A 14,174-nucleotide genomic window follows, 5' to 3' on the forward strand; every position below is an offset into this window, starting at 1 on the left:
GCTAAAGCATTTCGCCGATGTATTGTCGTGGAGATAAAAGGCACTGAATGTCCATTTCGCGTTCTCGACTCTCATTTTCAAGAGGATATAGTATCCGAGGTGGTTTAAAATACAAATCTGTGATCTACAATAGAAAAAGGAGAGTGTGGAATCCAATGAGCCAGCTTGTACCTAAGTTACGGTCAAGTCATTCACTGTAACGTTCCTCATCTACGAATCTTTCATCCTCGCTCAAATTAATGGGGTAATCATCACTTTCTCGGTCCGAATCTCTCTCGCTCCATTGTAAACAACGGGGAATTGTGAGGAATCCTAGCTCCTGTGACGTCACGCTACTTCCGGTACAGGCAAGGCTTTTTTTTATCAGCGAGCAAAAGTTGCGAACTTTATCGTCGATTTTCTCTACTAAATCCTTTCAGCAAAAATATGGCAATATCGCGAAATGATCAAGTATGACACATAGAATGGATCTGCTATTCCCGTTTAAATTAAAAAAAATCATTTCAGTAGGCCTTTAATTTGCTGCAGAAAATAAATTTTCTTATGGGATCAAATCATGAAGTAGGCTGTCCAACTTGTGCGCACAAGTAAATGCACTGCAGGACTGCTTCTATCGGGGCTTCATCAGAAATATTATATGCAAGTATCATCCGATACTTGTTTTCCACTGATATCGCACCAATTGGATATTAATATCGGATCAATACACCGCCGTTTCCCAATCAGGTTGTGGCTCCTCAGTCACGTCACCCCTGGATTATGTCAAAGTCTGCTTGGGCAAGATACTGAACGCCGAGTTGCCCCTAATGTGTCATCAGCAGGTTGACAAGGCGACTGAGTCAAAGCTTTAAAGGACCTTGAAAGTGGAACAGAACCATATAAGGTGACACATAGAGACACAACTGGGATTTCAGACCATCTATGGTCGTCATTAAAGCTGAAATAATAATGGGTGTGTCATAAATGCCACAAGAAACCACCCATGCCAACTCCACACAGGACTAAGGGTGGCATGCAAACCCAGCATGTTCTTTTGAGGCAGCAGTTCAACTGAACTCCTCCAAACATACTTTTATGGATCGTGCTCCAGGAGCATAGAAATAAAGTCATGCTTCCTTCTGGCCTGTAACATTTACGGTTGTTTAAATGTCAGACTCTTTATCTCTCTCACAAACACACACACACACATCCATGCGGACACACACACTTACACACACACACACACACACACACACACACACACACACACACACACACACACACACACACACACACACACACACACACGGTTCGCGCTTCAGGGCTGCCAGATACTTCACTTTGATCAGAAGCACCCTTGGTAACGCATGAAAAAAGGTCTCTGCCTAGCAAACAGTGTCATTGTGCTTGTGGACAGGAGAAAGACAAGATGCAGGTGTGTGTCGAGGTCTCGAGGGAACAACGAATATTAGCTGGACACAACATTTAAAGGTAAAGATTACGACATTATATTCATAAATGTAATCAATTTACAGGATAGCTTGGTAGTTTTCATCCAGAAATGACTGCTTACAAAAGTACATGTTGTGTTGGCAAAAAGGACATAGATAATCAAATTACTTTACCCAATTTGTAATATGTTTATATCACAATTCAATATTGAGTCATATTATAATAATTTATAGTACAACATCAGATGTATCCAGTAAGCAGACTACCATTGCTTTGAGTTGGCGCCGAGATCCTTTCCTATGGTGGCAAACCAATGTCTGGCCATGGGCAATGGTTCAATAAAAGCCCAGCGGACTGAGGAGAACACCTGCCTGGCCTCCATTCATACGGACCCTCCATGCCTGGACACAGACGTCTTGAAGTAAGCATGTCTTATCAGATTTTCTTCATGTGCAGTGTGTAGCATGTCGCTCTAGGCTAAAAGTTGGGTAGTACTGCAAATGTACTGCAAAAAAGTTACTGCAAGGCCAGTATTGCCGATACTAATACGGATCATTATTACTTGACATTTTTTCTTGACTGATTATGCAATTGAGCATTTAATTTGTTGATCATGATGATGACAATTAAACATAGGACAAAGATTTTAGGCACATTTGTATCCGCAAAATTATTTGTGAACAATCGGTCATGACTCATGTGCATGTCTAAAAGGGAAACATATTTTTAAACAAAATCAAAAAGTGCTACTGACTCCCATTTAAATTATTTGTGTTGCCCAAAAACCCTTCCTGTATCCAGAGACTTACTTCTTAACTTTGTAAACAACAACAAAAATGACCCATAAAATATTTTGTAATAGTAACAAAATGAAAAATATTGATCTAATCACCTTAGTATCGTTAATGAACGAATACTATTCCAGGTGTCATCGAGATCAATCAGCCTTACTTTACATTCAGCGGTTATCTTCTTGTGTTGTCCGGTTCGGTGTGTGTGTAGTATGCTTAGCCATTCCTTTTAATCTAGTCCTCCAGTGACAATACTACTTACTTAAATGTGGTGAGGATTAGTATTTTAGAAGCGGCTTCACAGTGTGGATAGACAATTCACTCGTTGCAGTTTGTTCTCAAATTCTCCCTGAAAGTGCATTCCTTTTTAGGCAATCTTTTGCGTGAGTAACATTTTTAGCCATGTAAACACTGGGACACAGCTGTGGTAAAGATTAGCTGGGCTCGCAGCTCATCAGTTGATCACAGATCAGCTAAAAAAAAGCAAATATCGACCCAATCTGATCTCATTATCAGGGTATTTCTGGTTTTATATATATATATATATATATATATATATATATATATATATATATATATATATATATATATATATATATATATATATATATATATATATATATATATATATATATATAAAACCAGAATATATATATATATATATATATATATATATATATATATATATATATATATATATATATATATATATATATATATATATATATATATATATATATATATATCAGCGGCAGGGGAGGCACGGCCTCACCTGCCATCATGGAAAGAAGAAAAAAAAATTAATTAAATTGTTATATGTATCCAGTGATTATACTAAAGTTATTTTCCATTTAACTTAACCAGTTTTAGATTATTTTTATTTTTATTTTCACATTTGCCGTTCAAATACTGAGAAGAGACGGTGCGGTGATCAGCAGCCAGTTGAGGCACTTGTGCCTCACCATGGATTGCGACTCGGCTAACTGCTGGCCTGCTGTGCAGTGAGACCGTATTGCTATATGAATTATATTATACATTTCTATAGTTTAGTTAGCTGAGGTATATAATGTACAGTGTATTTTGTCAACAACTGTATGTGTGTAACGTATTTTTAGTGCTGAGCGATCATAAATCTGCTGCGGAGACACACTGTGTGAGGCTCGTCTCATAACCCCGCCTCCTGGTGCCAAGCACCTCCGCCGCAGAATGCACTGCCCGACGGGAGCGGCGCGGCCACACCAACCAAAGCCCACACCCAAACCCTCCACGTGCAAGACCGAATCCACCCAAACAAAGTCACTTAACAAGAAGCCAAAAAGTGCAAAAACAACAATGCTCGCGCTGCAGGAGCCGCGAACGACCGCAGGGACACAACATTAGGTACACCTGCACTGCAGGTTCATATGTTTTTAAATTTGACTGTGATGATGCAGTCGTGCCTCACCAGACATTAACCTCACCGCACGGCACTGATATATATATATATATATATATATATATATATATATATATATATATATATATATATATATATATATATATATATATATATATATATATATATATATATATATATATATATATATATAAATAAAACTATAGGAATACAGTATATTAGACCGTCTAAAATCTCTCCTATTAGTGTTATGACGTACAGTCCTTCCAGGAATTTGCGATGTTGCCCTTCGTCCAATGACCACAACTTCCCGACACGTTGGCCAATCGAATTTGTCTCTTGAGCGGCGCTCAAATGTGCACTTCAACTGTCTAATCAAAACATATAGTTTGTTTCTTATGTAGATTAAGCAGGAAAAACATGTACCAATATATAAAGTCTTTATTGAGCATACGGCACAATTGTCATTCTCCAGCATAGCTCAGACCAATTTCCAGTTCCTGTCTACAGCGCTAAACCTTCTGGGTAATATATTAGAATCTGAATCAGCTTTATTGGCCAAGTATGTTTAACACACAAGGATTTTGATTTGGTAGATGGTGCTGTATTTGTTCAATGTAAGAAACAAGAAAAATGCAACAACTACGAGAGCGCAGTACCCTGACGGCCATCCGCAAACATATCCTTCATCGTTTTCATGTATTTGTATATTTATTTAACGTTTATTTATCCAGGTAAAGAACTGATTTTCATATACAAGTATGATCTAAAGCAGAGGCATTGTTTGTTATGTTAAAGATGTTGAAGTGTGATGATAATCTCTCATTAGCTATGTGTGCACATGGACACATTTAATTGGATTAAAAGCCTGACCAAAATAAAAATGCTTCAAGTAAACACGCCATTCGGAAGATTCTAAACCGATCACACAAGTTCAGATCAAAATTTTATTCCGATCAAGACAGGTGGTTTATGCCGTAAATCTTTCTGATTGCAGCACATGAAAACACATCTTCCGAAATGTGGGTTAGAATTATCCTTACTGCGCATGTCTTGGATGTAAACTATACTTTTGTGGTGGAGCGGGGACTAAATTTAATAGTCTAGGAATGAAGCGATTGTCATGCTGTTGTCTCCCCGCATCCAACATGTACAAATGTAGGATAAGCAAAGCCACATCCCATATTTTTGATTGTTTGTTTAGAAGGTAAATGTGAATTCAGGATTTATTATATCAGTTGAGTGAACAGTTGTCCACAATGATGTACAGCTGAAATAGCAAGAGGATGTAATAGCGCTGTTTAGTCACATGGGGGCGGGACCGGCCAAATGGGCAATATTGTTGTGGAGCGCACAGAGGAAGACTAGACTTTGGCGCATGTTTCGCAACGGGGGCGCCGAGGCGGAAGTAAACCAAGAGCGGTGGCTAAACGTGTGAGAGTATCCAAATCTTCTTGCCGGTTGTGCATAAGCTGTTTTGTGACTGGATCGAGATGGAAGGGGATAGTTACGGGATGTATGAGGAAGGTATGGACGTGGATAGGACTAGAGGGGAGAGAGGAAAGAAGGGGAGTGGAGGGCATGAAGGAAAGTCGAGTGCTAAAAGAGTTCACGAAGAAGATGAAGAAGTAGAAAAGAGGAAAAAGACTATGGAAGATAATTACAGGATTATATATACATTTAAATCAAGTCAAGACATGACTGACATAAGTTTAATGACACTGGTTAAGGGGTTAAAGAAGGACATCGGAGAGGTGGAGATAGCGAAGGTGCTTAGGGACGGACGACTTTTGATTAAATGCAAAAATGGAGAGCAAAAGAGTAAAACAATGCGGTTGCAAAAACTGTGCAATAAGATAATAAAGGAAAAAATGGAAGTGGGAGAACGAAAGGGGGCAAGAGGAGTAGTGACAGGAATTCCAAGAGGTGAAAATTTAGAAGAATTGAAAAGACAAATAAAAGGGGGAACTGTCAAGATGATGACAAGAATGATGGCATATAGAAATGGAGAAAAGACGGAGAGCGAATCAGTATTAGTACAGTTTGTCGAGGAAGTCCTCCCGCAAAGAATTATGATTGGGTTTTTAAGCTTTTATGTTAGAGCTTACGTCCCACCCCCAGTACGCTGCTTCAAGTGCCAACGCTATGGGCACATAGCCAGTGTGTGCCATGCTAAGTTGAGATGTGGAAGGTGTGGAGGGGAGCATGAATATGGACAAAGTGGAGATAATGATCTGGTCAAGTGTTGTAACTGTGGTGGGAATCACACAGCAGCATATGGGGGATGTGTCATTAGGAAACAGGCAACAGAAGTACAGCAAATCAGAGTAGAAAGAAATATTACATACGCAGAGGCAGTTAAAGTAAGAAATCAAGAAAGTGCAGAACAAGATAGAAGTGAGAATAGTTCAGAACGAGACAGAAGTGACAATAGTTCAAGTAATAAAAAACAAGAGGCAGCAAATACAGGACTTTCTATGGACAAGCTAGTTGTGTTCCTGGCATATGTCATAAACTGCACAGAACAGGCAAGAAATAAAACTGAGAAGATCAAAATAATTGTCAAGGCAGCAGCAAAGTTCTTAAATTTAAAAGAACTATCTTGGGAACAGGTGCAAGGTGAACTACAGAGAGCAGACGAGACAGAGTCATGTTACCACAATCCAACGCCATGTTAATTGTTCAGTGGAATGCCAGAAGTTTAATAGCAAACGGACAGGAACTTAAGGGATATATTAATAATATGAAAAATAAACCACATATAATATGTATTCAAGAAACCTGGCTGAAGCCAAAATTGAGCTTTATAATAAAATGATACATAACAATTCTTGTTGCCCCCCGGCTCAGAACCTGCATGTTGGAGTTCAACCCGGTGGACGAGAGGGTAGCTTCCCTCCGCCTTTGGGTGGGGGGACAGGTCCTGACTGTTGTTTGCGCTTACGCGCCAAGCAGCAGCTCAGAGTACCCACCCTTTTTGGATTCACTCGAGGGAGTACTTGAGAGTGCTCCCCCGGGTGATTCCCTCGTTCTACTGGGGGACTTCAACGCTCATATTGGCAACGACAGTGAAACCTGGAGAGGCGTGATTGGTAAGAATGGCCGCCCGGATCTGAACCCGAGTGGTGTGTTGTTATTGGACTTTTGTGCCCGTCACGGATTGTCCATAACGAACACCATGTTCAAGCATAAGGGTGTCCATATGTGCACTTGGCACCAGGACACCCTGGGCCGCAGTTCCATGATCGACTTTGTAGTTGTGTCATCGGATTTGCGGCCTCATGTTTTGGACACTCGGGTGAAGAGAGGGGCGGAGCTTTCTACCGATCACCACCTGGTGGTGAGTTGGCTGCGATGGTGGGGGAGGATGCCGGACAGACCTGGCAGGCCCAAACGCATTGTGAGGGTTTGCTGGGAACGTCTGGCAGAGTCTCCTGTCAGAGAGAGTTTCAATTCCCACCTCCGGAAGAACTTTGAACATGTCGCGAGGGAGGTGCTGGACATTGAGTCCGAGTGGACCATGTTCCGCACCTCTATTGTCGAGGCGGCTGATTGGAGCTGTGGCCGCAAAGTAGTTGGTGCCTGTCGTGGCGGTAATCCTAGAACCCGTTGGTGGACACCGGCAGTGAGGGATGCCGTCAAGCTGAAGAAGGAGTCCTATCGGGTTCTTTTGGCTCATAGGACTCCTGAGGCAGCGGACAGGTACCGACAGGCCAAGCGGTGTGCGGCTTCAGCGGTCGCGGAGGCAAAAACTCGGACATGGGAGGAGTTCGGGGAAGCCATGGAAAACGACTTCCGGACGGCTTCGAAGCGATTCTGGACCACCATCCGCCGCCTCAGGAAGGGGAAGCAGTGCACTATCAACACCGTGTATAGTGAGGATGGTGTTCTGCTGACCTCAACTGCGGATGTTGTGGATCGGTGGAGGGAATACTTCAAAGACCTCCTCAATCCCACCAACACGTCTTCCTATGAGGAAGCAGTGCCTGGGGAATCTGTGGTGGGCTCTCCTATTTCTGGGGCTGAGGTTGCTGAGGTAGTTAAAAAGCTCCTCGGTGGCAGGGCCCCGGGGGTGGATGAGATCCGCCCGGAGTTCCTTAAGGCTCTGGATGCTGTGGGGCTGTCTTGGTTGACAAGACTCTGCAGCATCGCGTGGACATCGGGGGCGGTACCTCTGGATTGGCAGACCGGGGTGGTGGTTCCTCTCTTTAAAAAGGGGAACCGGAGGGTGTGTTCTAACTATCGGGGGATCACACTCCTCAGCCTTCCCGGTAAGGTCTATTCAGGTGTACTGGAGAGGAGGCTACGCCGGATAGTCGAACCTCGGATTCAGGAGGAACAGTGTGGTTTTCGTCCTGGTCGTGGAACTGTGGACCAGCTCTATACTCTCGGCAGGGTCCTTGAGGGTGCATGGGAGTTTGCTCAACCAGTCTACATGTGCTTTGTGGACTTGGAAAAGGCATTCGACCGTGTCCCTCGGGAATTCCTGTGGGGAGTGCTCAGAGAGTATGGGGTAACGGACTGTCTGATTGTGGCGGTCCGCTCCCTGTATGATCAGTGTCAGAGCTTGGTCCGCATTGCCGGCAGTAAGTCGGACACGTTTCCAGTGAGGGTTGGACTCCGCCAAGGCTGCCCTTTGTCACCGATTCTGTTCATAACTTTTATGGACAGAATTTCTAGGCGCAGTCAAGGCGTTGAGGGGATCCGGTTTGGTGGCTGCGGGATTAGGTCTCTGCTTTTTGCAGATGATGTGGTCCTGATGGCTTCATCTGGCCAGGATCTTCAGCTCTCACTGGATCAGTTCGCAGCTGAGTGTGAAGCGACTGGGATGAGAATCAGCACCTCCAAGTCCGAGTCCATGGTTCTCGCCCGGAAAAGGGTGGAGTGCCATCTCCGGGTTGGGGAGGAGATCTTGCCCCAAGTGGAGGAGTTCAAGTACCTCGGAGTCTTGTTCACGAGTGAGGGAAGAGTGGTTCGTGAGATCGACAGGCGGATCGGTGCGGCGTCTTCAGTAATGCGGGCGCTGTATCGGTCCGTTGTGGTGAAGAAGGAGCTGAGCCGCAAGGCAAAGCTCTCAATTTACCGGTCGATCTACGTTCCCATCCTCACCTATGGTCATGAGCTTTGGGTTATGACCGAAAGGACAAGATCACGGGTACAAGCGGCCGAAATGAGTTTCCTCCGCCGGGTGGCGGGTCTCTCCCTTAGAGATAGGGTGAGAAGCTCTGTCATCCGGGAGGAGCTCAAAGTAAAGCCACTGCTCCTCCACATCGAGAGGAGCCAGATGAGGTGGTTCGGGCATCTGGTCAGGATGCCACCCGAACGCCTCCCTAGGGAGGTGTTTAGGGCACGTCCGACCGGTAGGAGGCCACGGGGAAGACCCAGGACACGTTGGGAAGACTATGTCTCCCGGCTGGCCTGGGAACGCCTCGGGATCCCCCGGGAATAGTTAGACAAAGTGGCTGGGGAGAGGGAAGTCTGGGCTTCCCTGCTTAGGCTGCTGCCCCCGCGACCCGACCTCGGATAAGCGGAAGAAGATGGATGGATGGATGGATGATACATAACAATACGTAAAGATAGGAATGATGGGCAAGGAGGAGGATGTGCCATATTTATTAAAGAAGACATGCATTATACAATATTAAAAGAAAAACAAGAACTAGAAATAGTAGTGGTAGAAGTATGGAATAATAAAGAAAGATACAAAGTGCTAAACTTCTATAATCCGTGCAAGAAATTACAAATTCATCAACTGGAAAAAATAGTTGAGCACTGGAGTGGCAATATCATTTGGTGTGGTGACTTTAATGCACATAGCACAATGTGGGGTGAAAGGGATGACTGGAATGGGGAAACATTGGAAGCATTTTTGGAGGAAAAATAACTGGTGTGTGTGAATGATGGGTCGGGAACAAGGTTAGATGTAGTTACGGGTAAAGAAACAGCAAAAGATTTAACACTGGTGTCACAAGGGTTAGCAGGAAAGGTAGAGTGGGAAGTAAATAAAGACAGCACTATAGGAAGTGATCACTACCCAATCTTCATTCACATAAACATGAACCAAAGGACAGAAAGCACTAAAAAAGAAGGAAGATGGAAGTATAGTCATGGTGATTGGGGACAATTTAGGGAAAGTACCGACATGACATTAAAGGAAGTGGATATAAATCAAGATATTGAACAACTGGATACAGATATTACAAAGTGCATAATAGAAGCAGCCAAAAAGAGCATACCAAGGAGTAGTATAGGGAAAAGAAGGAAGATAGTGCCGTGGTGGACACAAGCGTGCACAGATGCAATAAAAGAACGGAATAGAGCATTTAGAATATTGAGAAGAACACATAATTTCCAAGATATGATCCAATATAAAAGGCACCAAGCTAAAGTAAGGTACGTTATTAAAAAGACAAAAAAACACTATTGGAGAACGTTTTGTGAATCATTAAATAGAACTACTCCTTTAGGCCAAGTGTGGGGAATGATCAAGAAAATGTCAGGGATCAGAAGTGAACATAAAAATCATGTGATGAAAGATGGGACACGGTGTGTGGTAGAAAATAAAGAAAAAGCAGAACTTTTAGCAAAGACAAAGACAAAGTGCACAGTAATGATAATTTGAGAAATGTAGAAAAACAAAAGAGAGAAGAAACAATTAGTTTAAATATTAGGGAAATGGTGGAAGACAATGATAATAGTTTAACCAACACTATAGATATGACATTTTCTTTGAATTTCTATCGAATATTGAAAAAGGTTAAAAATACAACACCACAGTGGGTTCACAGTGTGGCACATATTTGTAACGTAACAGTGTTAAAGTTGTTATTTACGGCCACCGTCAGTGTAAGCTGTGTGGCTGCTGACCAAATAAGCTTTGCTGTCATATTCGAGTGCAAGCAGAAGATGCATTCAACATTTGTCCAAGCAGGTAAGCTGTTTAAGCAAACTGTAGAGGGCGCCAAAGGCAGTGCCATCACACCCAAATTTCGGGTGTCTCCTGGGGAAAGTGGGAGGATTGGCAACTATGACGCTGTTGAACGCCATTCATGAAAATCTTGTGGGCCGCACTAACTTTAAACTGTCATATTAAAGTGCGGGCCGGGGCGCGTGTCTTAGACCCATGGTTTAAACATAGCACAAAGCAATAAAAAGCTTTGTATACAGTGTTATTTCATTGTAAATCTCAAAAGAGTTTTGAGGCTCCCATTGTTTTCTTTCATTTGTGAAACTCGTCAAAATGGATCTTTGAGTGATAAAGGTTGCCGACCCTAGACTCTAGGGTTAAGTTAAGAAGGGGTTAAACAAAACAAGCTGTGAAGGTGCGCACGCAGAAACATTCGTGAGGGAGGGGCAGAGACACAGAGCGAGAGAGCTAGTGAGTGGAGACAGACATGAAAACAAGAAATGCCGAAAAGTAAATGCAACTTCACGGATGATTTGCGGAAAAAGTATTTGTGTTTTGGTCCTGGCCGTGACACATGGGAAGCAGAATGCACTGTGTGCAAAGCAGGAACGTGTATATCTGTGGCAAATAAAGATCTACAAGCCCATATCGACACTACAAATCACAAAACAGCTGTGCAGGGCGAGAGCTCGTTTATGACAACCTTTTTCCAAAACACAACATAGAATGTGAGATATAACAGGATAATGCATAAATTTGTCATATGTTTTCAAAACGCTTACAAAAAAGTGGTACCCCAAAAATTTACTGTGGGACCCCATTTGTATGGTTTGATGGGGTCCCTGGGACCCCATTTTGAAAATTCCTAGCGCCAACACTACTGTCAACATAGGAGAAAAAATGCTTTATTTAAATAAATATATTACTTATGAAGCAAGTTCGAGTATCATTGGCAAATTTTCACCTAGTCCCGGCCTTGGCGTGCTGCCGCCTTGGCACGCATATATGTGTCCTCTTTTTGGGATTTCAGAATATGGTCAGCCTAGCACAACAGAGTGTTTTTACATGTTGAAACAAGCGGTAGAAATGGATGGAAAAACTAACACAGAAGCGCAACTAGCAGAGCATCAGCTCAACCTTGGGAGCAGTCATGGCACCTGTAGTCACGTGGGTGCCTTTCTAAAACCGAGAGGCTTATAGAGCATAATTAATTGAATGTAAAGTATTTCACATTTTAAAACTTTTAGTGATAAGAGAACAGGGGTAATGCACACTCGTTGAGCTTGTGGGCATGTTTCTATTTCTGATCTTTTTGTAAAACATTGTATTGGGAAACCTCAATTTATAAATTTACAAACTAAATTGGTTCTGGAACAGGGTATAAATAGAACAGTTTGTATAGTGAAGATATGTCTCCACAACAAACAATGTAAATATGAATAATGGATTTTTATGATGTTTATGGTGTCAGTTTATTTCGAACATGCATACGTTTACAATGTAATACATCACATATTTCCAGTTTTTTTTTTTTATTACAGCATGTCTGAAAAGGAGTAGGAGAAAGCAGAGCTTATTTAATCCTACTCCTTTTCGTATCATAGCAGTTATTAACATATTTGTTTGTACTCTATTTGAAACAGTACAGTGATAAATTAATGAGTAAATATTAAATGAATTAATAAGACAATAAGTAAGTAAATATTTCTTAAATACACATAACAATCAATAAAGTTGTCATAAATAAATTAAGTAATGTATGGTTCGCACCATGAGATGATTTAAGTTGTCTAATTTTTTGGTAAGGTTCAAAATGTTTATCAAGATTCTTCTTCTTTGTACTTTGTAAACAGTCTGAATCATATTAATACTTTGTTATAATTATTTGCTTAATTAATTCTATAATTTAATTACACATACTAGCACTGTTATGCTAAGGGTCTTAAGTGTTGTACGTGTGTAACACCTGCTGATTGCACTGCAATGGTTGCTAGTTCAAGCCTTGTGGGCTCTGCGTTGCAGTTATGAAATAATGATTTACAGGAGGCTAAAGTGATCTAATGGACACAGTTTACTTCCTAATGTGGTATAGAATGTGCACCAGTCAATACAATGAGGCTCTTTATAAGACATTATGAAGAATAGTATATCATATTAGCAACAGCGCTCCCCTACTCACCTCGATCATGGCACTGGCGGCTGTAATGCCAGCCCAACCTATTTTCAGCCCATGTCTGAGCTATTGAACACTCACAACAAGTGGAATCAAATACATACCCCCTGCTGAATTCCACTTTTTACTCAACACACACCAAGATTGCAAAATATACAGAAAAAGAGATTTAAAAAAGTGCCCATGAAGAACATTTAGGTTATAATATATTTACAATAATGTCCATGCAAATATAAATCACATCTGTCTTCTTATGCAACTGATGAGGTCACATTTGACAAAATTACAATCCTAACACCAGTCAATACAACCATTCCAAAAACAATTGGGATGGGGAAAGGTTAGCCAAACCTCGCCTCTACTGACAGGGAACACAAATATGCCTATTACATAATACATAATACATATTACTCATGACTGTAAAGTTCCCCCCAAAAAAGAAAGTAATACAAGCGATACAGTGGAGAATAACCCTCGCTAGAAAAGTGCATGAAAGGAATGAACAAACAGTGATAACCAGAGATCGTTTTTGCAAGTATAAAGCAATAAAAAGTGTAGGATACAATGGTTGTATGTTGATGGATAAACTATCAATCTGGTAGCGGGTTTCAACAAATGTCCTGCTCTAGATCTTATATTGTTTCTAACGTCCATGTCAGCAAGACCAGCAGAAGGACTGCAGTCATCAAGAGCAGAATCAAGTTGTCAGTAGGTGGGCGGGAAATTTGCGACCCATCATCAACCACAAGTGCACAGTCAGGTCGTGCACACTCTTTACTAATCACAGACAGGCCAGCATCTGGTAAGCTGCCAAACACCTAAAAATTCCCTTCTGGTACTGAAGCGTCGGACGGCACAGAAGCCCTGTCACACTGCTTAGCAACATCTACTTCCGCTAGCTGGTCAGCAGATTCCGAATCTTCTCAGCCAAAGGTGTCAGAGGGAAGAGAAGACACCCATGCCCTCATCCTGTACTCCACAGAGTCCGCAGTGAGCTCGCTGACCACACCCATTTGCTCTTCGAGGTTGACACAGAGGATGTAATAACTTCTTCCGCAGGAGCGTCTTCAGAGAGGGGAGTAAGTTCACTGGCATAATAAAGTTGCGATGCACAACTTTCTCCTGACCAGTGGAAGTGTGCTGGATCTTAAAAGTCTGGCTCTCTTCATTCACACAGACCACCGCATAGATGGTTCTCTCCCAGCGGTCTGCCAATTTTATATTTCCATACTCCCCTTTGTTGGTCAGCAACATTCTGTCTCCCACAACCACTGGTGCTCCACATACTCGTCAGTTGTACAAGTCAGTGTGTCGCTGCAACTGTTTGGATGCTACAGTCTGCAATTTTCATGGCTTCCAACAAGTCTTTCCACAAAGACACAGCATATTAACATTAAGATTAAGAGTAAAGTACCAATGATTGTCACACACACACTAGATGTGGTGAAATTTGTCCTCTGCGTTTGTCCCATCCCC

General features: G+C 42.1%; 1 protein-coding gene across 2 annotated transcripts in view; it reads left to right on the plus strand.

Moving 5' to 3' along the window:
• Window positions 1-1,301: 1,301 nt before the first annotated feature.
• LOC133657516 (cGMP-dependent protein kinase 2) overlaps window positions 1,302-14,174 on the plus strand; it is a 166,862-nt gene continuing 153,989 nt past the window's right edge. For both annotated transcript variants that reach the window (XM_062058951.1, XM_062058952.1), the window contains exons 1-2: window positions 1,302-1,470; window positions 1,665-1,852. In XM_062058951.1, the coding sequence (XP_061914935.1) occupies window positions 1,731-1,852 (122 nt within the window). In that variant the 5' untranslated portion in view covers window positions 1,302-1,470; window positions 1,665-1,730. The remainder of the gene's footprint in view (window positions 1,471-1,664; window positions 1,853-14,174) is intronic.

This window comes from Entelurus aequoreus, linkage group LG09 (assembly GCF_033978785.1).
Source record: "Entelurus aequoreus isolate RoL-2023_Sb linkage group LG09, RoL_Eaeq_v1.1, whole genome shotgun sequence".
NCBI classification, from domain to species: Eukaryota; Metazoa; Chordata; class Actinopteri; order Syngnathiformes; family Syngnathidae; genus Entelurus; species Entelurus aequoreus.